This window comes from Ascidia mentula, chromosome 2 (assembly GCF_947561715.1).
Source record: "Ascidia mentula chromosome 2, kaAscMent1.1, whole genome shotgun sequence".
Taxonomy (NCBI): Eukaryota; Metazoa; Chordata; class Ascidiacea; order Phlebobranchia; family Ascidiidae; genus Ascidia; species Ascidia mentula.
The window spans coordinates 17638781-17662526 of record NC_138567.1 but is presented as its reverse complement, the minus strand read 5'-3'; the positions used below and the strand labels follow the sequence as shown (position 1 = coordinate 17662526).

Genomic DNA, 23746 nt, shown 5'->3' with positions numbered 1-23746 from the left:
TGTATGTTAATCTCCATGGTAAATTGTGGCATTGTGCCCTTCCAATATAACCACATACCTAAAAATTACAATTTTAATTTGCGCTCTCTGGTGGTTGGTGGTAAAAATGTACCACAATTCCTTGCGAAAAGCGATGGAAGGCGAACGTGCGTGGATTGATTCGATATAGTGGTGATTTATCGAGAGTTGTGCTTGTGATTACAAATTATTTATTTAGTTGCGGTCTTATTCTGTAGCGAGTTTTTGCGTAGCATACAGGCAATTCACATATAGTTTTATTTGGCATGTTTATGATTTGATTTATCAACACAAATAATTTTGAAAGCTGAAAATAAGTTTTGACCACCAGGACCAGGTATCGTATCAATAATCATGATGAATTCTAAACTAAACGTTCTAAAATTAAAGTTCCACCCGCACGCACAGCCGCACCATTTCGTTATGAATTTGCCAATTGTTTAACCTTGATTTAACAAAAAAGAGCTATTTGTGTATTGTGTGTATCAGTGTATGCACTGCTTACAGTTTCAAGCTTTTCTCGTCGCTTATTGCACTTGTTGTCGGCGTAAATGTACTTGCCATTGGGATGGGGAAAATAATATTACACAAAGGTTCTTAAAAAAAGAAATGTTTTACCATTTTCCAGAAAAACTGTTCTTGCAATAAAATATGAGTAATGGAATGAATTATCAAGAGGGTATGATGCAGGGCATGGGAATGCCACCTGGAGGGTATAATGGTGAGATGCCATATGGAAACATGCCAGACATGAAACAAGAACAACCGCCAATGAAAGAAGAACGTTCCAATGACCGAAGTGGTTCGACTAGACATCGGGAAAGAAAAAGAAGCAGAGATCGTGACCGAAGGAAAAGAAGCAGAAGTCGTGACAGGAGCAGGAGGTATCAACTGACACATCAGTAATCTTAAGTTAAAAGTAGTTCTTCCCACACAAAAATGATTTTTATTGAAAAGGTAAGTAGCCAGTATGACCATGAAGAGGGTAGGTGAAGTTTTGTTGTCAGTAATTGCTTTCATTTTCATGCAGTTTCAGTAGCAATTAATCAAGATTCAGCATGGGTTTTGTTATTTAATTTGTTTTTTAATTTTGCAGCTGACCTTTTCTCCCCCAAAACAGGCACCGCTCGCGTAGCAGAGAACGAAAGAGGAGATCAAGAAGCAAAGATAAATCAGATCGCAAGCCAAAAAGGAAGTACAAGTATTGGGATGTTCCTCCAGTTGGATATGAACATGTCACTCCTCTTCAATACAAAGCAATGCAAGCTGCAGGCCAGATTCCACTTGTTGCATCATCTCAAGTGTTAGGAACCGGTGCTGGAGGTTCAGCTGAAACTACCCTTCAGGTAATAATAATTTTTAATTTTACTTTTACAAACATTGTTAAACAGTGGTGTTGTGCATATTTTTTTTTCTGCTGATATTTCTACAGATGTTTGTGTTGAACATGACAATAATACAATTTTTAAATGTTATTCTTTTAACCAAATATTGACTTGGTAACAGGTTCCAGTTGCTGGAAGTCAAATGACTCGACAAGCAAGAAGACTTTATGTTGGAAATATTCCATTTGGTGTTACAGAAGATGCAATGATGGAGTTTTTTAATAATCAGATGCATGTTGCTGGTCTATCTCAGGCACCTGGTGACCCAATTTTGGCTGTGCAAATTAACTTGGACAAAAACTTTGCTTTCTTGGAATTCCGATCTGTCGATGAAACTTCACAAGCTCTTGCATTTGATGGAATTAATTTTATGAATCAATCTTTGAAAATTCGACGACCAAGTGACTACAAACCTCTTCCAGGGTCTGCTGACCAACCAGCAGTTCATTTGCCTGGAGTCATTTCTACAGTTGTTCAAGATTCTCAACATAAAATCTTTATTGGAGGTCTTCCCAATTATCTCGGTGATGACCAAGTAAAGGAATTGTTGACATCTTTTGGTCCTTTACGAGCATTTAATCTTGTCAAAGACAGTGCCACTGGGTTGTCCAAGGGTTATGCTTTTGCAGAATATGTGGACTATTTGATAACAGACCAAGCCATTGCTGGTTTAAATGGAATGCAACTTGGAGAAAAGAAGCTCATTGTGCAAAGGGCAAGTGTTGGGGCCAAGAATAATCCATTTGGTGCAATACTAGCACCAGTAACACTGCAGGTAAGACAAAAAATGATGTCTGGTTTGTGTGCTAAGTAAATTCAAGCATTTGGTTTCTTTGATGTATGAATTTACTTTTCACACATGTCAGAAAGAAATATTAAGTTCAATATGAAGATTTGTATACTCATGAAAGTATTTGTTAGATTCCCGGCATGGTTCAAGCAACTGGAGCTGGTACACCTACATCTGTATTATGTCTAATGAATATGGTTACTCCTGAAGAGTTGGAAGATGATGAAGAGTATGAGGAGATACTGGAGGACATTCGAGATGAATGCAACAAACTTGGAAAGGTAAGGAATTTTTGTTGTAGAATTGGTCTTGAGTTATCCATGTTACCATATAATGTAAACAGTTCCTTATTTTTGCAATAGGTTATTAGTTTGGAAATTCCTCGGCCTGGTCCAACCAACATGGAAGGAATAGGAAAAATTTATGTTGAATTTGCAAACCATCTTGATGCACAAAAAGCCTCAAGTGCGTTGTCTGGCAGAAAATTCTCAAATCGAGTTGTGGTCACCTCATTTTATGACCCTGAGCTCTACCATCACCGTCAGTTTCAATAAACATGAACATGAGGTTGTTTTAAAAAGTCATCATAGTCCTGTTGTTGAAGAAACCAACAAAATGCCTGGGAACAGCAATTCTTTTTATGTCAGCTTTGACCCATTTCTTGCATGTAAATAAATGGAAATCTCATTTTGTTTTGTTTTTCAGCTCTTTTTAAAGGCCAGGGTATTTGCAATCCAGTTTAAAGATTGTCAAACGATCTTCGAGCACCAATAAAAATAATAGCAACACAAGTAATTTTCGTCATAGCATTTAAATCAATCGTCACTGATCAACATGAAAATTTACCAACAAAGTACTAATTTTTATCATTTAGGGCCCACATTGTGAAGTAAAAAAGACAAAAAAGTCTTGCATTTAAACCTCCAGCAGCTATTTTGTTGAACAAATAAACAGTAGCATTGGTCTGCTAAAGCCATGATTTAAGAACTATATTTGATGCAATTATAGAGGGCAGAAATAGATGAAAATTGTATTCATGTGCAATCAATTTTTAAAACAAATCGAATTACAATTTGCTGCTTTAAAGTGCATATGACACGGAAAAATAAAACATGTTATTAATCAAACTAAGAGATGTTCATAACTTTAGAACATTTTTGGCGAAAAAAGTAGCTTGATACAACGACTGGTTTCTGAGATACAGCTGATCAAAGTCGCACTTTTGCCGCTGCGAACGAAATCGTGCGAAAGCGAGATATTGTTGCGTGACGTCATAGAAGGCGCTTCGGTCAAAACATTTTAAAACCGGTTTAAGCATAATATTGCATTAAACAGGGCACAAAAAGGAAACAAGTGAAATAAACGGATTTTTATGTTAATTTAAGCTGAAGACAGATGGCCGCTGTTCGACCCATTATGTCCTATTTAGTTGTGTAATAATAAAACAGTTACTGGGACAGGGTGATCTAGTTGTTACAGCATTTATGATCGCTGACGTGATACATGAACTTTTGAAAACACGACAGAGACAAACCGTTAGTTTAGCATTGTCGTTTTGTCCACTCACAGTTATGTCGTTTCTGCTATACCCTATGGTCTTCCGCTAATTAGAGACAAATAAGCCTTTGATTCGTGACGTCACAATGACAAATTTTTGTGTGATGCAAAACCCTGTCCTGACCTTTACGGTAACGTAATCTGTGGATTCTCCCATGTTTGAAACTATTCGATATCTGCAAAAAAAGGCGCCTTCTCCTATCTAAACAATGCATTTTTTCGACGCGAGTGCCTTATGTGATGTCATTTTCTCCTTAGCGCAAAAGGTTTACGATTTTTGGTCGCCGTTACTTTTCGTGCAGTTTTTTACATTTTTTAGTTGACGTAGAACCGTGAAACTTTGGATATATGTTTGTTGTAGATGTACCTTTAGTTTTACGCAAAGTTGTCATGGCTGTGTCATATGCACTTTAACTATACTGAAACCATGGGCGAAAATACTGGGGGGGCGATATATTTTGCTAGGTGGAGGCATAATATGATTTGTACCCCTCAAAATGTTTGGTGTTTACACTGCGTCGTACAAATTTGATTCCCGGTCTGCTGCTGCTGTGCTGAAGCTAAAGTCTGCTTGCATGTTCTTGTTGTAGACTACTGAATTTAAAACTCCGTGAGCAGACGTATTTATTGATGGAATCATACATTTGCAATGCCAGGCGGTGTACAGTTAAATTTGTTCCAAGCGCGTTTACCTAGAGTTTATCACGTGACTGAATTGCAGCGAATTACTATCAAAAGAACGTGAACGTCACAGCGCGTTGGCGAGAAATAGCAGGGTCGAGACAGACTAAAGGATTACGAAATGGGCAGACTGAATAGACAGACTGAAATTTATAACGAAGTGTCAGAAAAAATGTGTTTGTCCAGCAGAGTTTATTCAGCAGCTTAATTGTTTTTAGCTCTGCAGGAAGGCTTAATTCCGCCTGTGTCCTTTCCGTCTGGTGGTCCAGTGTTGAGTTTCAGGAAACATGCGGCGTGGTCAGAACTAGGCCGAAGAAAGCATGCGTGTTGCCACAACACTCCCACGAATATAAAAGAAGAAACGGAACACGAACTGAAATCAATCTAACACAATTTTAATAAATTTGGGTTACTTTGTCCAAGCAAATACGTCATTTTCGCATGCAGGATATTATTTTTTTGTTTAGAATGCAATGGTATTCAAAGATGGGTCGGGGAGAAATGACTCAAGTCCGAGATTTGGAATGCGCATGATATTTCATAGTCGCTCAATAAAGCGGTTGCGCCACTGGAACGTCTTTTTATTCCACCACAGGATGTACACAAATGTTTTGAAACGCCCTTTTCTAAAGCCTAATGATGTCATGTATGTGCTGATTGTTTAGGTCATCCATAACCACGAACGATTTTCAAATTCACGCAAGTGGCCAGCAATTAACCAACTCATGCGAGCTCCAATAGTAGTCATGTCATTGTTTCATCACAGAAGTGAAACTATTGGTTACAATCGAACCACCCGGTGCCTACCGGTTCATAACTTACGAAAGTAAATATTTTTCTTTCTGCATCTAATTTTAAAGAAAAATATGACTGAAACGTTGGCTGATTTTTTGTAAATCGTTAGACCTTCGTTGTACCCCTGAAACGCCGCCATCGAACCCCAGGTGTTCGATCGAACTTGGTAAAAACCACTGATTTATCGTGTCAATTAGTGTTAATTGAAGTATTGTCGTTTTTGTCCACTTCTGGCTGAAAACCGCCGAGAAAAAAACGACAAAACTGAGATAATAATGGACCGTTATATACTGTCATAACACCAATTTTTTAGTCGTAGCGTAACCTATGGGTTCACGTTACATCATAAATGATTCCATTCAATTATGTAATTTTTTTGGCTAAACTGCCGAATAATCGGTTTCGGTCATAACCTGGTTAAACAATGTGGTACTTCATATTGTTTAAGTTCAGCAAACAAGACTTTCTTCTGACACGAATCCCTGAATGACTTTAAATTTGCTACAGCGAAGAAGGTAGATGATTAATTGGTCGCCGCTACTTTTAGTGCAGTTTTCTAGTTGACGCAAAAACTTAGGAATTACGTTTGTTGTGGATGTACCTTAAATTTAAGTTGCCATGGCCGTGTCACATGCACTTAAAAACGAGCATACTTGTTTTATTTATTTCGTGATTGCCCCCCAATAATTTACACGGATGTTCCCCACTGACTGAAACGGCTTAAATTCGCACTTGTATCTGTTCATGCACTTATGTTCGATTGCCACCAACGCATTAAGGTCAGGCACACGGAAAGAGCAAATCCTGCCGACGAAACTTACCTCAAGTGCGAAATTATCCAGTTATTCCAGTAGCAATTCTTAAATTATGCATAAACATTTTGTAAAAAGAGGATCACTGTAACAATGAATTTCCATCAGAGAATTTAGATTAAATGTTGTAAACGGTCGTTCCGCAGCAAAATATCTGACTTACTATAATTACAAACAACATGTTATAATTCACTTCACTTTTATTGATTAAAATTTACACAGACATTTAGACGGATTTCACAAATTATCTGGATATAAAATATGCAGTTCGAAAATTACATTGGTTTTTCACTCTTGCCACTTATTAATATTGTTACATTTGCAATGGAAGTGCATTCATAACTTGATTCACAGTTTAATAAAACTTAAAACTATACATTGGTATATAACAGTAGTAATAAAACTTTGGAAGGATGGCAAAGGAATGCAGATTTTACAAAGTGGAAAATGTGTTGCATGCCAAAAAAAATTAGTACCTATAATATTGGCAAAATTTGAATAAAATTACCAAGACAGAATTCATTTTGAAAGAAAATTTATGTGCTACAAACAAATTTGCAAATAGTACTCTTGACAGGACAATAAAAAAAAGACCAGGAATACATTTCTTGGCTATGGACTCTTCAAATGAACATTCTTCCAACATATGATTGAAAAACATTTGTACAAACATAAATTATCTAAATTCATCTTTGTTATTGAAAACATTTTCAGAATGGCCATTACTGATCAACCGATCTTCATCATCGGACCTGTAGCAGATGAAAGTGACAATTTTGAGACAAACTTACTATTAAGTTAAAACAATGCTACAGCATTAAAAATGGTACTGATTTGTTAATTAAACAAAGGGAAGTGGAAAGTGACACCAATGAGAAAATTAGTGGGCCAAGTGAGACATGCATGGACATTATTTTCTGTACAGGTATTTGCTGATAATGCTATCCAAGCAAACTTTATCCTCTTCATCGTTTTCACTTTGACTTGAGCTTTGAACTCCGTCACTGTCATAATTTGAAAATTTTTCACTGTATCCCATTTTAAATGGAGGACATTCACCAACTGCCCGCTTACCAGTACTACCCTTGTAGGATTTAACAGACTCTGTATCACTAAATCTTGACATGGAACGTCCAAGTCGTGACAGGGAATGTGATAATCTTATGTTATCTTTTTGTTGTTGCTTATTGCTGTAGTTCTTCTTTCTTCGACCACTTCTGGTTGTATGAACAATTTCCTCATCTGTAGGATGAACATGAGTAGTACTACTGGTAGGTGATGCTGTAACACCAAAGCGAGACAAACTGACATCGTCACTTTCACACATACTCCCAAGGTAACTTTCGATTTCAAACTCATCCAAGCTAAATGAACTTCTCTGTTCTGCATTATTATCACCAATCATTGCTGAGATGTTGGACTTGCTTCTACTATTATGTGACAAATTCTTCTTTCCCTTTGTTTGACAAGGTGTTGAGTCAGGCTTTACTTGTTTCTTGTTTTGTGAATTACTTGATTTTGCTCTTCGCTTCACATTTTCAAGAAATCTTGACTTAAATGGTTTAATAGGAACATCCAACATCACATTTTCTTCACTTTGTGTTTGAAGTTTGTTTTTCTTTTTTTGAAACTGAGACTTTGTCAGTTCTTTCAACTTTTCTGAGGCCAGTTTGATAAAATCATTTTCATCTGAATTATTATCATTTTCCAAATTAAAATCACCAGCATCAGAGAATGATGATTGCAAATAAATTTCATCATCAGAATCTTCATCTGAATCACTGCTTTCATAATGCATAAAATCAATTGCACTGGAACATCTTTCAACTTGCTGGCGGTTTTGCATTTGATTAATTTCACTTTGTATTTTTCTGTGTAGTGCTAAATTTATTTGCTGAGTTTTTGGCAGGTTTTGACGACATTTCACGGCTCTTAAACTTTCATTTAAAGCATGAAATGATCCAGCTTTTGCCAAGCCTAAATTTTTGGCAATGTTGTTGGGTTTTCCATACAACAATACAGAAGGATTTTCTTCAGCAAGTATTGAACTGACCCGGTCCATTTTGCAGGAATCATCTGAAGCCCCAGAAATTTGTGAAGATTTAATTTTTTTGCTACATGTTGATGATGAGTCTTTAAAAGAAGATGCAATCGAAAGACGATCTAGTATATTTCTTCCATGCTCTGACATAACATCATTGAGTTGGTTGTCAGCAAAGTCCTTTAACAGTGATGATCTTGCCTTTCCATTGCATTTTGATGATCTTTTTGATTTTTTCTTAGGAACTTGCTTGGGAGAATTGTTGAGGCTGCAGACAGTGGAAGCAGAGCTATCCAAAAACTTCCTCTCATCTTCTATTCTGTTAAATTGGGAAGGAAAGAAAAGAAGAAAAGGGAAAATATATAAAAGAAGAAAAGTGAAACAAGACAGATGAAAAGACAAGTATGAGTTTGATCAATACCTCGCTGATGAACTTGTGCTGCTGAATGTTCTTCTTTCATTTACTCCAGATGTCGTACTCAGCCTGCTTCTCCAACCAATATGGGATGCGTAGTCATCATCATCATCAGAAGATCCACTTTCATCATCTTCATCCATGTCAGACTCCTCTAAATCTTCTAGTGCCATCTATGGCATAAAAACTAGTTTTTCAACTTGAAATTTTTACATGAGCAACTCTGCTATATTCCTTTAATACTTTGGAATTACAAACAATTACAGTTTTTCGCAGTCAGTTTGTTTATCAAGACAATTAGATTTCAACTTGTGGTGATACACATTAAACCAATTGCTTGAACATTTTTGGGGGTGCCACAATGATCCATTCGGATTTTTTGGAAAGTTATAGGAGGGATTTTATATTCATAGCAATATTTTCACAAGAAAACACAGCAACTATTAATATATTACAGCATATCTAGTGTAACATGGTGTAACTTTGGGGGATGCTGATTATTTTCAATAGCTCTCATGGGTTAAGGTGACATGATAAATGTTGAAACCCATTAACCTAAATAAAACAACATTTTCCCACTGTTTAGGATTACATAATTCCCAATGAAAACATCTTGAGAAGGTTTTCAACTACATACAGTTTAATTTCAACTTACTTGCAAGTCACTGATTCGTTTGAATGCAAGCTTCAGATCAGCTTGCAAACATGTTATTTGGTTTTGTGATTCATCCATTTCCATTTCCTGAAAATGTGGGGTAAATAGTCTAAATTTTACAATATGCATATTTAAAATAAGTATGTAGTACTAGTAGAATCTTGCCCTAGGTTAGGCAATGTCCTAACTAATAGGGTCTATGACATGTGAATTGATGTTTTTTTGAGATTAGGTAACATTGTGATGGCACAACCAGCTGTTACAAATATATAAAAATAATACAAACCAAATCATGTTTCTTTTTCAGAGCTTCTTGTTCCCTTTTTACAAGATCACTTTGTTCATTTTTGGCTTCCCGCAATTGACGTTGAATAAGTTTAGTGGCTTCACGCTCCCTGTTTTCCCCAGCAATATGAGAATCTCTCTCTGACATTAACTTCTCATTGTTTTCTTTGGACCGAATTAGCTGCACCTACACACATTGTGATGTAAGTATCGACATTTGTAATTAAATCAGTGAAATATCTCCAGTCATTATAAATTGAAAAATCAAATCTTGTTTAAATGTAAATTAACTCAAGCCCTATACAAACCTCTAATCTGCGGTTGGTGGTTTTTTGAAACTCTAGTTTAGTTTCCAGATCTTTAACCTAAACAAAAAATAATATAACTTCGGTTTTTTACATTTTATATTAACTGAGTACATACCTTGTTTTCAAGTCTATTGCCAGCACTTTTATCAATTGTACTTTCTTCCATAAACCGTATCTGATTTTGCAATGATTGAACCTAACACACAGGTATAATTGACCGATCTTGACTGACCAATGTGTTTTATTTAATTACCTTATCATCCAAAGATGATTTTTCTTGTTTTAACTCCTCAATACTTGTTTGCGCTTCCACAATTATTGTTTGTTGGTCAGCATGTTGTGAAACTAGTGTTCGATATTTTCGAACTGTTTCCTGAGAATCTTCTTCGTCCTCTTCCATCTTGGATCGAAGGTCATGGATTTCCCGCTGAAGATTACTTGCCCGAGACTCTGCCTGAAACACAAACAATCAACTGTAACTCCTCAATAAAAATGTTATTTACATTTGTCTAAAGGACAACAGGTTGTAAGGTTTGTTTGTTATGTATAAACTGGACACTTACATCATGTTTTGATCTTGAAATTTCTTCCAGTTGAGCTTGCAAATCATCTACTTCCAGTTCTATGGCTTTTCTTGATTTCACAGCAGCTGCACATGTGTAATCACTCTCTTCCAACTAGAAACAATAATTGACATCATAGCTTTGCAACCAGTTTATATTAAGTAGCATGATAACTCGTAATAATTTATTGATTGCATGAGTTCCAGAATTAACTGCTGCAACAGAATCAAATTGACTACTCATGATCCTATTTCAACTTAATTTATTTTTATGAAACAATAATTATATATTTAAAGTTTTATATTTGCTCAGAATTAGATGTTCTGAAATGGCAAATAATTTCACTGGTATTAAGATGCCTAAATTTAACAATTAGGTAAATGCTGACCTGAGCTTTAAGCTGTCGCATTTGTTGTTTGCTCACTACATCAGCTTTAAGATGGTCTATCATCGTTTGTGAATCAGCAAGGAGTGCTTTATATCTTTTCAAATCCCTTCTCAATCTTCTTTCCACCTCAATGTCATGAGCTCCAATTCCACTGGATTTCAAATCTGCCAACTCTTGTTCCAAATCACGTCGTTGTTTTGATAAACTTGTACGTTCCTGTTCTTCTTCCTCAAGCTGAAGTTCAAGTTGTTTGATCTGAAATAATAAAATTCATTAAACACCAGACTAACTTTATGCTTTACTTTCAGTTTAACAAGTATAAAAATAAGTCATTCGACATTGAAACTGAACATAATTTTTTTCTATATATTTCATAATGGGTATATTTTTTAATGTATATGTGAACCTTCTTGTGGTAGGAAGTCCTCATTTCTTCAAGCTCATCCTCTTTGTTTTCAATCTCTCGTAATCTTTGTTGTCGAGCTTGCTCAGTTGACATTTCCAGCCTTTCCCTCGTTTGTTCCAATGTATGGATTGAGGTTGCTTGCTCTTCCAGCTCTTCTTCCTGATCTTTTAACTTTGCTTCAAGCTCACGGATTTGCTTTTTTAACCCATTTACCTTGGTAAAGTTTTGAACATTGTTATGGTTGATACTTTATATTTATTTACAATACTGATATTAAACTAGTTTGCTTAGTGCAATGCATGTCATCCCACAATACAATTGGCATTTTAAACCACGAGTAATTAAATATAACTAACTAAGCAGCACTACCAAATCAAAAAATAAACACAAATTCAATACTAATTAATACCAATTGACGATCATCAGTATCACGACTGTTGTTATCTTCCAGTTCATCTTCAAGTTGCCGAACTTTGTGTTTAAAGTGATCAAGTTCTTCCTCCTTTTCCTGTAATTTAACATGTGATCTCCATTAAATACCTGCATGAGAAAGGTTGGGAATATTTCACGCACCATCATTTCCCTTTCCAATGAGTTGTTTTCTAAAGCTAGTTTATCTTTTTCGCGTTGAATTCTGTCTTTGGATATTTTTAGATCAGTTACATCAGCTTGTGAGGCATACAATTCACTATCAAATCTAAACAAACAATGGTCATTTGCTTGCATTAATAACCTGCATGTAATTTATTACTTTCTCTGCTTTCGTTCCAATTCCAAATTTTTTGCATTTGTTTCTTCAATATGGATTTGAGCATCACTATACTGGGCATGAAGACGTTGCAATTTTTTTCTGGTTTGTTGTTCAATACGACGCTGATCTTCCATTTCCTCAATAACTTGAGTGATCTACAAAAAAAATGAATATTGAGTGTCAAACATTCCCTAAAACATGTTTTCCTAATGTTAAAGTACTATCAACCATACAAAATATTTATACCACTTTTGTCATAAACATTCAGTGCAGTTTTCACATATAACTAAAAATACACATACTAGTTAAATAAATGAATTTGGCAACTTTATTTACTTATTTGAAACAAAACAGGAAAAGGAAATACCTTTCGCTCAAGAGATTTTTTTTCAGTGAGCATTTCCTCTTCAGCATCTTCAGATTGTTGCTTTTGTTTTTTTAATTGAAAGTTTAACTCACGAACTGCTCTCTCATACTTTGCCTTGTATTCACCATCTTAAATAAATTTTAATATGAAATAAAAATATATCAGGATGTTGTTTGCCATTAAAAAAACAAACAACAAAGTTTAAAAGCATGTTTGGACCATTAAATTGTAGATCAAAAAAAAACTAACCTTCAATTTCTTCATCAGAATCTGGCAGAGAGTGCTGGTCAACATACAACAACCTCTTTTCGGCCAATTCAACCTCCATTGACTCAACTTGTTTCTGTAGGATGTTATGGTTTACCTGAAGTTCTAAACAAAACACAAACAAATATTGAATCTTTTGCAAATGAAACATATACTGGAAGTCAATGTGCAAGCAAAAACTCTTATCAAAACTGTTTCAAATAGACAATTTAAGCATTTCTAGCAAATGTATTTCATGGCATCTTGTTGGACAAGTTTATAAAATTTTGAAGAGACAAAATGACACAAAATCAACAACAAACGACAGCAAGCATGGATTCACATTTTTCTCCCTTGTAAATCAGGTTTAAATGTAATACACTTATTTGTCAACAAATAACAAAAAAGGTACTTTTACAACAAATTTTAGCAACCTTTGAGTTGCTTTTCAAATCTCATTCTTTCCTTTGTTTCATGTTCAAGTAATTCACTTGCATGTCTTGATGTTGTGTTTTCCTCCTCCAAATGAAGTAAAACATCTTGCAACTATAATTTTTTCAATCATTTACAACTGTTTTGACTCATAATTTATCATATTATCACACCTTTGTTTCATATTTTGAGTTGGAAAGTTTGTAATCGTCACGCTCAGTTACAATCTTCTCAAACTTTTCCTTCAACAAATCGTACTCTGCCTAAAAATCATCACGTGTGAATATTTAAAGTAAATAGTTGGCAAGAATCACAAACTTGTTTTTCCCGAAGTTCTTCCTCTGTTCTTGTCACCTCAACAAGTGGCAGAACTTTTGTCAGCAATCTCCACCACGGCCACTGGCGAATAGCCATAAACTTTCGAATATTTCTTTGTATGCATCGTACTGCAACATCTTGAACCTGAATAAATATTTGCGTGAATGATTCATGACAAACAAAATAAGGCTGAATTTACTTTTCTTCTTTCCAGTCTTCTTCTTGCAAGATATCCTCTGCAGGAAGCTTGAAACGCGACAAGCACGGTCGACACTTTTTCATTTCTTTTATCTTCCAATAAATTAAGTACACCAGAACGAAAAAACACCTGAAACAAAATTTCACAGTGAAAGAGTTAGAAGATATTTGTGGTGTTTGCCTAACTTAACTGTTTGTTTATTTTATTTTAAACCATGGCAATGCACAGACAATTACCTGACTGACACCAATCCTGAACTGTGATCGGCTTAATTCAACATGTTTAATAATGTTCTCAGTTGCTTCTTTGTCATCCATAAGAGCAACTGATGTCGAATTACTTGGGAGAACTTTCGATATTTGTCGAAGCAAAACATCAAAGTGTCTTCGGAAGTCATTGAGCACCATATGTTCAGGGTAACCTTTAAACATTATAAAAAGTTTAGTTTAATGGTTAATATTTACTTGACTAACTGCCCACCCTCTTTAATGGCACGAGATAATTGAAGCAATTGAAAGCCCCGTAGTTGCTTGCGAACAAAAAGGAAATCAACTTCACTAGTTTTTCTTGCAGTTTGATGACAGGAAATGGAAAGAATAAAATGTGGCTGAGCCCGTTTTAAAATGTCCAACAAACAATCCTAAAAAATTGAAAAAGTTTAAGATGAAAAACCAACTCACATCATGTCCAAAAGTAAAATATGCACAAAATAATATGATTGCTTTGTTTTAGCAAGTTATCATGTGCTTCAAGAGAATGAAATGGTGGCTCTACCATTTGTCGTTTGAGAAGCATACAAGATGACTTTTTTATAACAGCAGAACCAGAGGTGGTTGACCAAGCATTACGGAAGCTTGTTGCTCTTCTTAATGTGCTCCCTCCATCTAATTTCAATCCAGCAACAGATCCTTGCAGTTTTTCTCCACCAATTCCACCAAAAGCCTCGCTTAAGAATTTTCTGGATCGACAAACAGTTAAAGGCTTTATTGTTTATTCACTTTAAATGTTATTACTTTTTTGAGTCTTGAAGTGCCTCAAGTGCAGTTGTGGAGGACATTTTATACTTGGCTTGTTCAAGCCACCCAGTTGCATCATATTCCACACATAGTTCACCAGCTTGATGAAGCAACTGAAAGTGACATTTTGCTTCACATTTTTTCAGAACAGGAACATCTGTAAATGGAAAACAAGATGATGTTAAATTGAACTGCAAAGTCTTAAGAACTATCTTTTAACACACCATTAATCTTTTTTTGGTCGAAGTAAAGGAGAAGTCGCTCAATAAAGCTTTCACTTGAGGCCCCAGGTGATGCGGCCTCTTCATCTAAAATCCAGAGCAACCCTTTGCTTCCATTTGAACCGACAGCAGGTAGTTTGTCGACTACTTCTACAGATGATGCGAAATCTTCATCGGGTGTAATCAATTCACAATCCACACTTTCCTGAGTTTGATTGTTAAAATGTTCTTGTCACTGAATTTCGCTAAACTCAACAATCCGTCTCACCTGCTGATATCTGTCTTGAGGTAAACTGAAGGAATTGTGGTGCAAAATTCCATGCAAACAATCTTGCATATAGTTGAATGTCAAATCACCAAAAGTTGCTTTTCTGTCATTGGAATATTGATATCCAGGAGCATCAACAATGAGTATGGTGTTTTTTGCCCGCTGTGGCCCTGAAAGTGACCTGGTGAAAAAAACAACTCAATTTTAAATACATGTTGGTCACTAAAAAATAAAGCTGCAATAATTAGTGCATTAGTGTAAGTGATTTAGGTTAGCAAAACTATACATAGTGCTAATATTTATTTCTTATAATCAAAGTTTTAAACCCATTTGCAATGTGATTAACAACAAAATATTCTTACTTTTATTTAGGCACTTTAAATTTTTTTATTTAGGCACTTTAAAAAAATTTGGGGCTTATATGAATGAAAGTTTCAGGTTACAGCCATGTTACATAGGCCCAAGACAATGGACAATATAATAAAAACATGCCAGTTTAAGATTTTGGTCAATTACATACCTGTTTATTAATGTTACAACTACAGAAAAGACTTCAGCATATAATGATATAATAAATGAGTCCAACAGATGTTGACCCTTGGGTTTGTCACCATACTGCAAAACAATCGTTACACAATATCAAGATATGGGAACATTTAAAAAAATATATACCTGATTTTTACTGACAATGTTGGGGGACAAGGAGGAGGTAAAGCGCTTCATTGATGCTGTTGAACCGGATCGCTGGATGTTTGTTTGTTGAAATATTGTATGAGCTAATCTCTCAACCGATATACCGAGCAATGATGCTGCCTTCTGTGCAGAGTCAGCACGAGCAAACTGGAGTCTTTCTACTCCAACTAAATAATACAATTACAAACTTCTCACATTTGATCATCAAAATTTGCAAAAATTCAACTTTTTGTTTTATGGGAATAAATAAAATTTAGCAATAATTAGATTGAGCATGTTTAATAACTACTATCGAGTAAGGCAGCAAGAAGCAAAAACATGCCACCTTGTTGGCAACCAGCCACTCCCAAATGTAGACATGCAGCAACAACATAAAATATTGCTTTTATTTCATCAACTTTAAATTCCAAATTTTCAAGGCTTTGTTGGAGAATGGAGAAATCTTTTGAGAATGTTTGTTCAAATACGGAATCAGAAGTAAAAGAATTGTTGATTAATGGATTGAATTCTTGCTCAACATCAAGAAGGAAGAGTTCACGCCTGTAACATGATAACAAACAGAAAATTGAAAAATTTTATGTGTAACTCACACAAGTAAACTTAAATTTACCTTAAAGGAACATCAGCACCATGCAGTAACTGGTAGAAAATATTAAAATTTGCTTCACCATGTGGTCTGTGAACCAAACGACTCCTCTCAAGCAACATGGCCTAAAATGAAATTCATATAGTTGGTGTTAAAAGGCTTACAGCTTGGTGTTTAAACACTAGTTGTTACAATACCTGAATTGAGGCGGAAACAATCACACCAGCACGGTCAAAGTCCAAGTTATAAAGAGAAATACATCGAGATGCAGTTTTACAGTGAGAAGTTGCAGCACAACTAAAAGATTCCATCACATTAAAAACTGATTCAATCTTTTTTACTGAAGAAACGAGAAAGTTAAACCACATTTAAATTTAAGAGGCATTGTACTGCATCATATGTACCCTTTTGTGTGGAGTTTGTTGTCACACTAGAAAAGTAATTAAGCAGGTGTCTTATGTTGTGTGATTTGCACGATCCTGTTTGACCAAGAGATATTATACACTGATCCAAGTTCGCAGACATCATTTTTTTATGTGCATGTTGAGCAACAGCATAAATATGTGGTGGATTGTCACCAAATCTGCTTCCTTTGTATGTCAACTTCATCTGTGAAAAAATCAACTGTGATTTGACAATGGCAATTTTGGAATGTTTTTCTTGGAAAATTAAACTCAAAACTTAAAAACCTTTTCAGAAAACCATGAGGAATTCATGGGCAATTCATTTGAGCAAGTTGTGATCAAGTGTGGACCAGCAAATGTATGAAGCAAACCTCCACTATATCTGTGAGTAAGTGTGTGCACAACACTACTTTCATTAAGATGTCGAAGACTGCATACATCTCCAACTCTGTCATACTGTGCATCATTTGCCTTGAAAAAAATCCAAAGAAGATTTTGATGGAAAGTATTATTTTTGAACCATGTGGTGTTATTAACAGTTAGTGTTTATCTCTAAAAATATAATGTTCATATTCAAGTTAATCCAACATCAAAATATAGATTACCAAATCCATATCTTCTTCATTTACAATCAAAATTTTGAGGGAATCATCAAGTTGAATGCATCTCTTACCCTCTACCATTGGAGGAACACTTACATTGCTATCATCTATAAAACAAATACATCAAAATTTATGTTTTAATTTTTATTTACAAATGTAGGAACTCACCTATTTCAACAACATGTCCTGCGCATAATGAGCCTTCATACATATACCAGACTTTCTCCTTTAATTTGTAGTCAGAAACATTTGATATTTCAGCACAATCTGACACCTTTTGTTCTTCTACCTGTAAAAATGATGTACCCTTATACACAAATAACAACAAGAAAAACTAAATATAGAAAATGTGGAAAGTAAAGATAAGAGATCAGAAGAAAAAGCAGACCTTGTCATCTACAAAAGTGGGAAAGTTGATAGTTGTATCATTATTATCATCAGTACATGAGGGTTGACCTAAGTGACAGCTGTCACAGTTATCAGGTGATGGTTGGTCTGTGGGCTGCTTATCATCCACTAAAGTTTCACTTTTCTCTGCATCATCTTCATGAATATTTTCTGATGTCCTATCTGGGCCCTGTTGTACGCCAACAACCACAGGAGTTGTTTCTACCACAATTTCCTCCTTAACATCCTCATTGCTTGGTAACAGTTTTTCATCCAGCATTGCACTTGCATGAAGCTCATTAGGAGAAACTTCACTGATAGTTTTGTTTGAGTCATCAATGGCATCAACAATGTCATTTTCTTCATTGGATTTGACACTGCAATCACTTTGAATAATTTCCAGTTCATTTTTAGTTGCTTGGTGATAGGAAAGTTGAGAAGCAGACTCTCGTATCTTTTCATTCACAGAAACTCGATCTTTCTTTATTTCAAAAAGTTTGTTGATAAAGTAAACAGAAGATAAAAGATAAATTACAGAAAGAAAGAAACATTAAAGTGATTTTAGGTATTTGAGGAAATATATAAAGTAATCGTGTAGAAAGCAATTTAAATAGCAATGTAACCCAAGTTACTACAAACAAGTTCAAGGTTTACAATGATACGCAAAGAGCTAAAACTAAAACAAATATGTTTTATCTAATACATTTTTGCACCTTATTTTTAATGGAAAACAACCTAAATTAACTTGTTTACAATAAATCGACAAAAAATTACCTTTTTTGTTGCTGGAAGTTTAGGTGAGCCATCATCTTTGGCCTAAAACAAAACATACTGATATGTATATTTTCCGAAACGACATTGTTTTTGTAAATAATAGACACATGTGTATGTGCAGGTTTACCTTTTTTTCCCAGAAAGAAAATCTACTGCCAAACATTTTAACAGAGCAAACTAAACAATCACAATATACAGTTCCAAAACTGTCTTACACTCATGCAAGGAACATTTGCAACTGAATCAACCAAACCAAATACTTTGGTCAAAACTGACAACAACTGTTTGAGATGTCCCAGAAACACACTTCACACTTTGGCATTGAGTGGCAGAAGATAGTGTGCAGTCAATTAGATTGATAGCATACTGTGTGTTTATACTAGACAGCAGCTAATCAGTATGCAACAGACTGTTGATACACAGATCGGCCAGGAAATTAGATTTCTTTAAGGCTGTAGTGTAATACCATCAAAATGGGTTTTAATCACCCACTGACGTCAACATGATAACAACACTCTGCCATATGCATGTTATGATAGACACACATACCTTTATATGATGTTGCTATTTGCAAACTTGCTATTTACATGCTGCTCAGTGCAAGCTGTGAAAATCTTACTATTTTTGCTAAAACTTACTATTTTAGCTGAGTGTTGGACAGTTACATCACCAACAGGAATCACATCTGATTTGTTTGAACTGAAACAGAAAGATTATATGCCACTCTTGGCTTTCTTGTTTTATGCATATAGTACAAGATCAAGTTGGGAATTAAACTAATAGAGAAACCAAAACAATTCCGCATATTGGATGACATATTTTTTACTTTTCTGACAGATCCACTTCACTCATATTCTGAACCAGGAAAGTAACTTCATTTCCAGCATTTTTTATGCGAGATACTATTTCTTCCCGTGGTGCTTTTTCCACATTTACACCATCAATTTCAACAAGACGATCACCAAGGAACAACCTGCAACTTTTATCTTCATCAGAATGTTCATCTGCCAACATTGCTGCACCTGCTCAACTTATTTTTGTCAGGTCAAGAATATAAAAATAATGCACACAAATTTTCACCCAGAAAACATTCAGAACCCTATTAACACATTATCTTTATCAATGAAACCATAACACACCAACACATGAGTTGGTATTATATCATGCGCTTAACGCTAACACTTTCCATCTACTACTTCCTTATTATGAAAAGAAGTAGTCGGTCACAGGAACTTTTTTTAACATATGAGTTTGGCATATTTATTCCAAATGTTTATTATGGATAAAACGCAAAGTTTTTAAACTATAAAGTTTTTAATTTTTTATGGAGCATACATAAACTATAATTAAATCGCTTTAATCACACAAACAATAAAGTGACTTTCTTTGCTAACTGTTTAAACAAAATCATGTCACACATCTTACCCGGTTCAGCAAAAAACACAGTTTTTTTCACTTCTTGAAAGTTTACTTGCTCCACCATTACTGAACGTCGTAACGAGACTCCAAAATCACCAGATGATCTTTTGTGCAATGTTACCTGAGCGAGTTTAAAAGTACTAAAATGAAGACATATAATGTTGTATTAGCAGTGTACCTTGTATTAATTTAGTATATATATATGGTCATATAACATAGCTAAAAAAAAAAAGTTTTTTAAATAATTTTCACAACATGTCTCAGAATTAGTCACCTGGTTTCATCAAACAGTGACACAGATAAAACAATTTGTTTCAAATTACCAAAATTAAAAATTAGTGATGTACCAAAACGTCTAATTTAGGTTCGAACTAAAACCAAACATTTGGCAATTTTGCCGAACCAGCAGAATTATTTGTGATGTCGCAAGAACCCATATTCTATGCTTTTGACACAAGTTTGCTGGACATACAGGCTATAGTTGTCAGCCTCCAAATGAATTATCAATCAAAAGATTTTGCTGTGGACAATACAGTAGCGCTTGATAAATACTAATTGATGCGATAAACAATCAAAAAAGTGGTCTGACCTAGTCATTTTTAAAAACACATGGGGTTTGATCATAAGGACTTACCACAAAAATACCATTTTCTTTGTCACGTAATTAACTAGTCAATGTATCATTTGTCATGAGGTTACATAGCAAATGTAATATTCATAGAATTACAATTTATACACCTTTCTGTAGCGGCTTTTTTGGGGTGACGAAGTGGTTGATGAGTTACTATGTAATGGCGAACTTGTGTTGCTATTTTCTTTCCAAGAATGGGGGACATCATATGCTTCTCCGGAGCGAGCTTTGCAAACATTTACATATCATTACCAATATACAGGCACATAGCAAATAAAAATAATAACCTGCAGGCATGGGAACATTATATTGAGCTTTTGGAACATCATAATGAGGTTTTTCGTGTTGAGATTGTGATGTTTTTCTTCTTGCTGGTGGTACTGGGTGTTTAACTGCAGAATTATTCAGATCGTCTTTTGTGGGGGACATGGGGGGTGGAAAGCGAGATGATGATGTTCTTCTCTGAACTGTTGGTCCAAAATTGGTTGCTCTTTCAAGAACAGACTGTTGCTGTGGATACATCAGTTTCATTACTGTTAATAAAATAAGCGGGATTCACATGAGACAGGGTTAGCAATGACAGTGTGATTTTCTAGGTTGAAGCGGCTGGCGATAGAGGTAAATGTGACTTAACTTTTCTGTCAGCCACAATGATTAGAAATTTGTTTTCATAGGGTATTTGGCATGTTGTGATTAATGTTAGGTGGTTTTAAGTACTTTTATTTAGATATTGATTGTTTGGTGACAAGTTGCCAGAAATTAATTATTGGATTGTTGAAAAGGGCACACATTCAACGAGGTCGCCACATTCTTTTTATTAATTTTTGGCCATTGTTAAAACGCTTGTTTCAAGAAATCTTGTAGATCAGTGCCACTAACATAGTTATTAGCGCATAATAAAACTAAATGAAGTTTCTTATTAACCATTTTTTGACACAAATATGGTACAAGGTGTTTTGGCTATTGAAATGATTTTCACGTTGGCGCCAACCGCACTGCAGGTGTGAATCCCCCTGCTGCTGGACCCTTAACAAATATTATACCAATAAAGCACAACACAAATGTAAAAATACATCTGATAAATCTTGTGATGAATCATGGGAATGATGAGACTTTTCTTCATCTTTGTCCTTTTTTGTTGATCTTTCATAAAATAAAAATCAATAACTAAAAATACACCAAACATGAGTAAATATGTTTACTTTTTACTAAAGAAACCTCTTCGCAATCCAACTTCTTCCAACTTTGATATTTCAGCTGGTGTCATTCCATGTTTATGCCTTTTCTTTTCACGTTTTTCATCTTTATTCTTTTTACGTCCAAACATTATCCACTTTTTAACTTACACCTGTCTCATGTAATCATTAAGGCTATCTTGCATGGTGGCACACATAAAAAAGACATGCAACAAGCAGTTGCCACCTTTCACTTTTTCGTGTAAGAAAAAATGGGAACATATGCAGAAGAGCAAACACTGGTACAATGTTACAAATACTTAACAATTAATTGCAAACAATGCAACCACTTTTGAAAAAAAGGTAAAAAAACTACCTAACGATATTGATAAAAAATGCATTTACACTCCATTTTTTTAGAAAACCATGGACAACTTTGTACTTTGTAGTCTTGAAAATATATTCCAACCACAACTGCTGAAGGACTTGCTTTAACGCATCATTTAACACCAGTGAAAGTGTAACTGGTAATTTCATGCCTGATATTTTTTGGCTCATTTTTCGCAAAACCCAGTGACCTCCTTACTTCTCGGACTTAAAAATTAAGCAGCGATACTTACAGGACAAAAAATTTTTTAAACAAGAAAAATATAGCTAGGTAAAATCTTGCTCCCTTGGGTCACATGCAAATTAAATTTATGAACAATATTCACGGATTTACTTACGACTTATATGATAACATATAAGCTGACCCATTCAATCAAAATAGCACAACAGAGATGACTGGTCGGAAACTCTTAACTTGACTTTATTAATGTAAGTCACGCCAGAGGTGAGTTTTGAATTTCGCTCCGCGGCGAGGGTGGGTGTAGAAGTTATAAGTATATAGTTTGATTTGCAAAAATGTTTAAAACTTTGTAATCTTATAATCTGATTTTGAGTCTTTCGTTTCATATGCTGCGATTTTACCCACTAACGAGAAAGTAAACATGCACGTTTGTGCAGCTGCCAGACGCGCTAGTTGCGGTTAATTCCACTTTTTTTTCGCTTAAACGGAATTTTTTGTTTTCGATGCTTGGTTCTTATATTCTTCGACAATTTCTGCTTTGCCTAAACAAAAAATTTTCCCACAAAATGGTTTACCCAAACGCTACACGCGTTTTAATAAAGAAATCCTAATAATGCATTTTCAGCCAATCATTACCTGCAGCATTGTGACGTCAGATCCATTGGTGACGCAAAGTCAGAACCATTATTACCTAGGTTAGAATCATTGTTCAAACTGTCTTCTTTTGTAGTTGTTTATTGCCACAGAAACGATAAAAATCAACTTTATGCAATTGGTACAGCAGTAGAGGTTATTCTTTGTGCCCATGAAAGGTTGGATGATATGAGTGATCCCATCCAGTACATGTTTGGTTTAAATTTATTGCACTTTTTGCCGAAATGAAAAAAAACAGTGCATCGCAAGTAATTATGAAAGGAGTCTTTGTAACAGTAGAGTATAATACAGTACAGTGTGAGCAGTTGCTTTTTGAAAGAAACGTAACACATTTTATCAACCAAATAACCACAGCTGCAAACAGAAGTAGCTCAGTAAATATAAGTTAACCGATCCAGCACATTACAACAACAAAACCCAAACTAAACCTAACCAAAAACATGGTGAAGGGACGCGGTTGTTTTGTCGGAAAGGTTTTGACGGAGTTACATCACCGCAAACCCAACATTAAACTTGTCAAGAAATTATCCACGATGGCTGCAGGAGCCGTCACTGGTGTCCTTGGACCTGAGTTCGGAGACCCAAACCGAGATCTGGACTAATCTATGGGAGCAAAAGTCATGATCTGTGAGATTACATTGTGATCTGTTTATTTGTGGAAAGAGTCGCAAATATATAGGGAGATATTGAAGACGAGGCAGAAACAAAGAAATATTTGCTGCGAATACGCGACAAAGGAGACTTAAAAAGTAGCCAAGTTGAAAGACGTAATGCAAGCGAGATAACTAGCAAAGGCGTCGGAAAGACTGGGTGTTAATGTAAAAGAGTTGAAAGCCGTTTCAAAAGACCAAGTTTAAACAAAACATTAAAATGTTGCGAAGTATATGACAAGCCGAGTTTCCTACTACCTGAGACAGATTACACCGCGCACCCAAA

The 23746-nt window shown here is 35.1% G+C and overlaps 2 protein-coding genes across 4 annotated transcripts; one reads left to right on the top strand and one right to left on the bottom strand.

The window, feature by feature from the left end:
* The first annotated feature begins 650 nt into the window (after window positions 1-650).
* Window positions 651-2882, top strand: LOC145888436 (splicing factor U2AF 50 kDa subunit-like). Its single transcript, XM_082979182.1, has 5 exons — window positions 651-902; window positions 1139-1364; window positions 1525-2178; window positions 2325-2474; window positions 2556-2882. The coding sequence occupies exons 1-5, from the start codon at window positions 670-672 to the stop codon at window positions 2745-2747; spliced, it is 1455 nt and encodes a 484-aa protein (XP_082835308.1). The 5' UTR covers window positions 651-669; the 3' UTR covers window positions 2748-2882.
* Window positions 2883-6226: 3344 nt separating this feature from the next.
* On the bottom strand, window positions 6227-22169 carry LOC145890627 (unconventional myosin-XVIIIa-like). 3 transcript variants are annotated; one of them, XM_082981748.1, is made up of 42 exons: window positions 21616-22162; window positions 21487-21556; window positions 20701-20923; window positions 20521-20639; window positions 19789-19903; window positions 19190-19385; window positions 19002-19062; window positions 18364-18405; window positions 17371-17491; window positions 17206-17309; window positions 16886-17071; window positions 16601-16805; window positions 16394-16536; window positions 16221-16321; window positions 15936-16150; window positions 15590-15777; window positions 15438-15532; window positions 14918-15098; window positions 14653-14854; window positions 14426-14585; window positions 14187-14370; window positions 13893-14052; window positions 13649-13833; window positions 13413-13541; window positions 13214-13357; window positions 13069-13158; window positions 12898-13009; window positions 12467-12589; window positions 12218-12345; window positions 11851-12005; window positions 11673-11796; window positions 11509-11607; window positions 11100-11312; window positions 10694-10948; window positions 10306-10419; window positions 9996-10196; window positions 9858-9938; window positions 9743-9799; window positions 9436-9621; window positions 9150-9236; window positions 8501-8667; window positions 6227-6790 (listed from the first exon to the last, which is right to left on the bottom strand). In XM_082981748.1, exons 1-42 carry the CDS (start codon window positions 21738-21740, stop codon window positions 6715-6717), a joined length of 5922 nt encoding a protein of 1973 aa, XP_082837874.1. In that variant the 5' UTR covers window positions 21741-22162; the 3' UTR covers window positions 6227-6714. The 3 variants fall into 3 exon arrangements, with proteins under 3 accessions (XP_082837874.1, XP_082837875.1, XP_082837873.1); XM_082981749.1 differs by having other exon boundaries at window positions 15605-15777; XM_082981747.1 differs by lacking the exon at window positions 6227-6790 and adding an exon at window positions 6803-8398 and having other exon boundaries at window positions 21616-22169.
* Between the last annotated feature and the right edge of the window lie 1577 nt (window positions 22170-23746).

Bases quoted from the DNA above. Each gene is read 5' to 3' on its own strand.
- LOC145888436 (XM_082979182.1), top strand. From the start codon at position 670: ATGAGTAATGGAATGAATTATCAAGAGGGTATGATGCAGGGCATGGGA. The intron at 1,365-1,524 runs GTAATAATAATT...ACTTGGTAACAG, and splicing joins CAGCTGAAACTACCCTTCAG to GTTCCAGTTGCTGGAAGTCA. The intron at 2,475-2,555 runs GTAAGGAATTTT...TTTTTGCAATAG, and splicing joins AATGCAACAAACTTGGAAAG to GTTATTAGTTTGGAAATTCC.
- LOC145890627 (XM_082981747.1), bottom strand. From the start codon at position 21,740: ATGTTTGGACGTAAAAAGAATAAAGATGAAAAACGTGAAAAGAAAAGG. The intron at 14,371-14,425 runs GTAATAACATTT...TTGTCGATCCAG, and splicing joins GCACTTCAAGACTCAAAAAA to AAAATTCTTAAGCGAGGCTT. The intron at 11,797-11,850 runs GTAATAAATTAC...TTGTTTGTTTAG, and splicing joins TTGGAACGAAAGCAGAGAAA to ATTTGATAGTGAATTGTATG.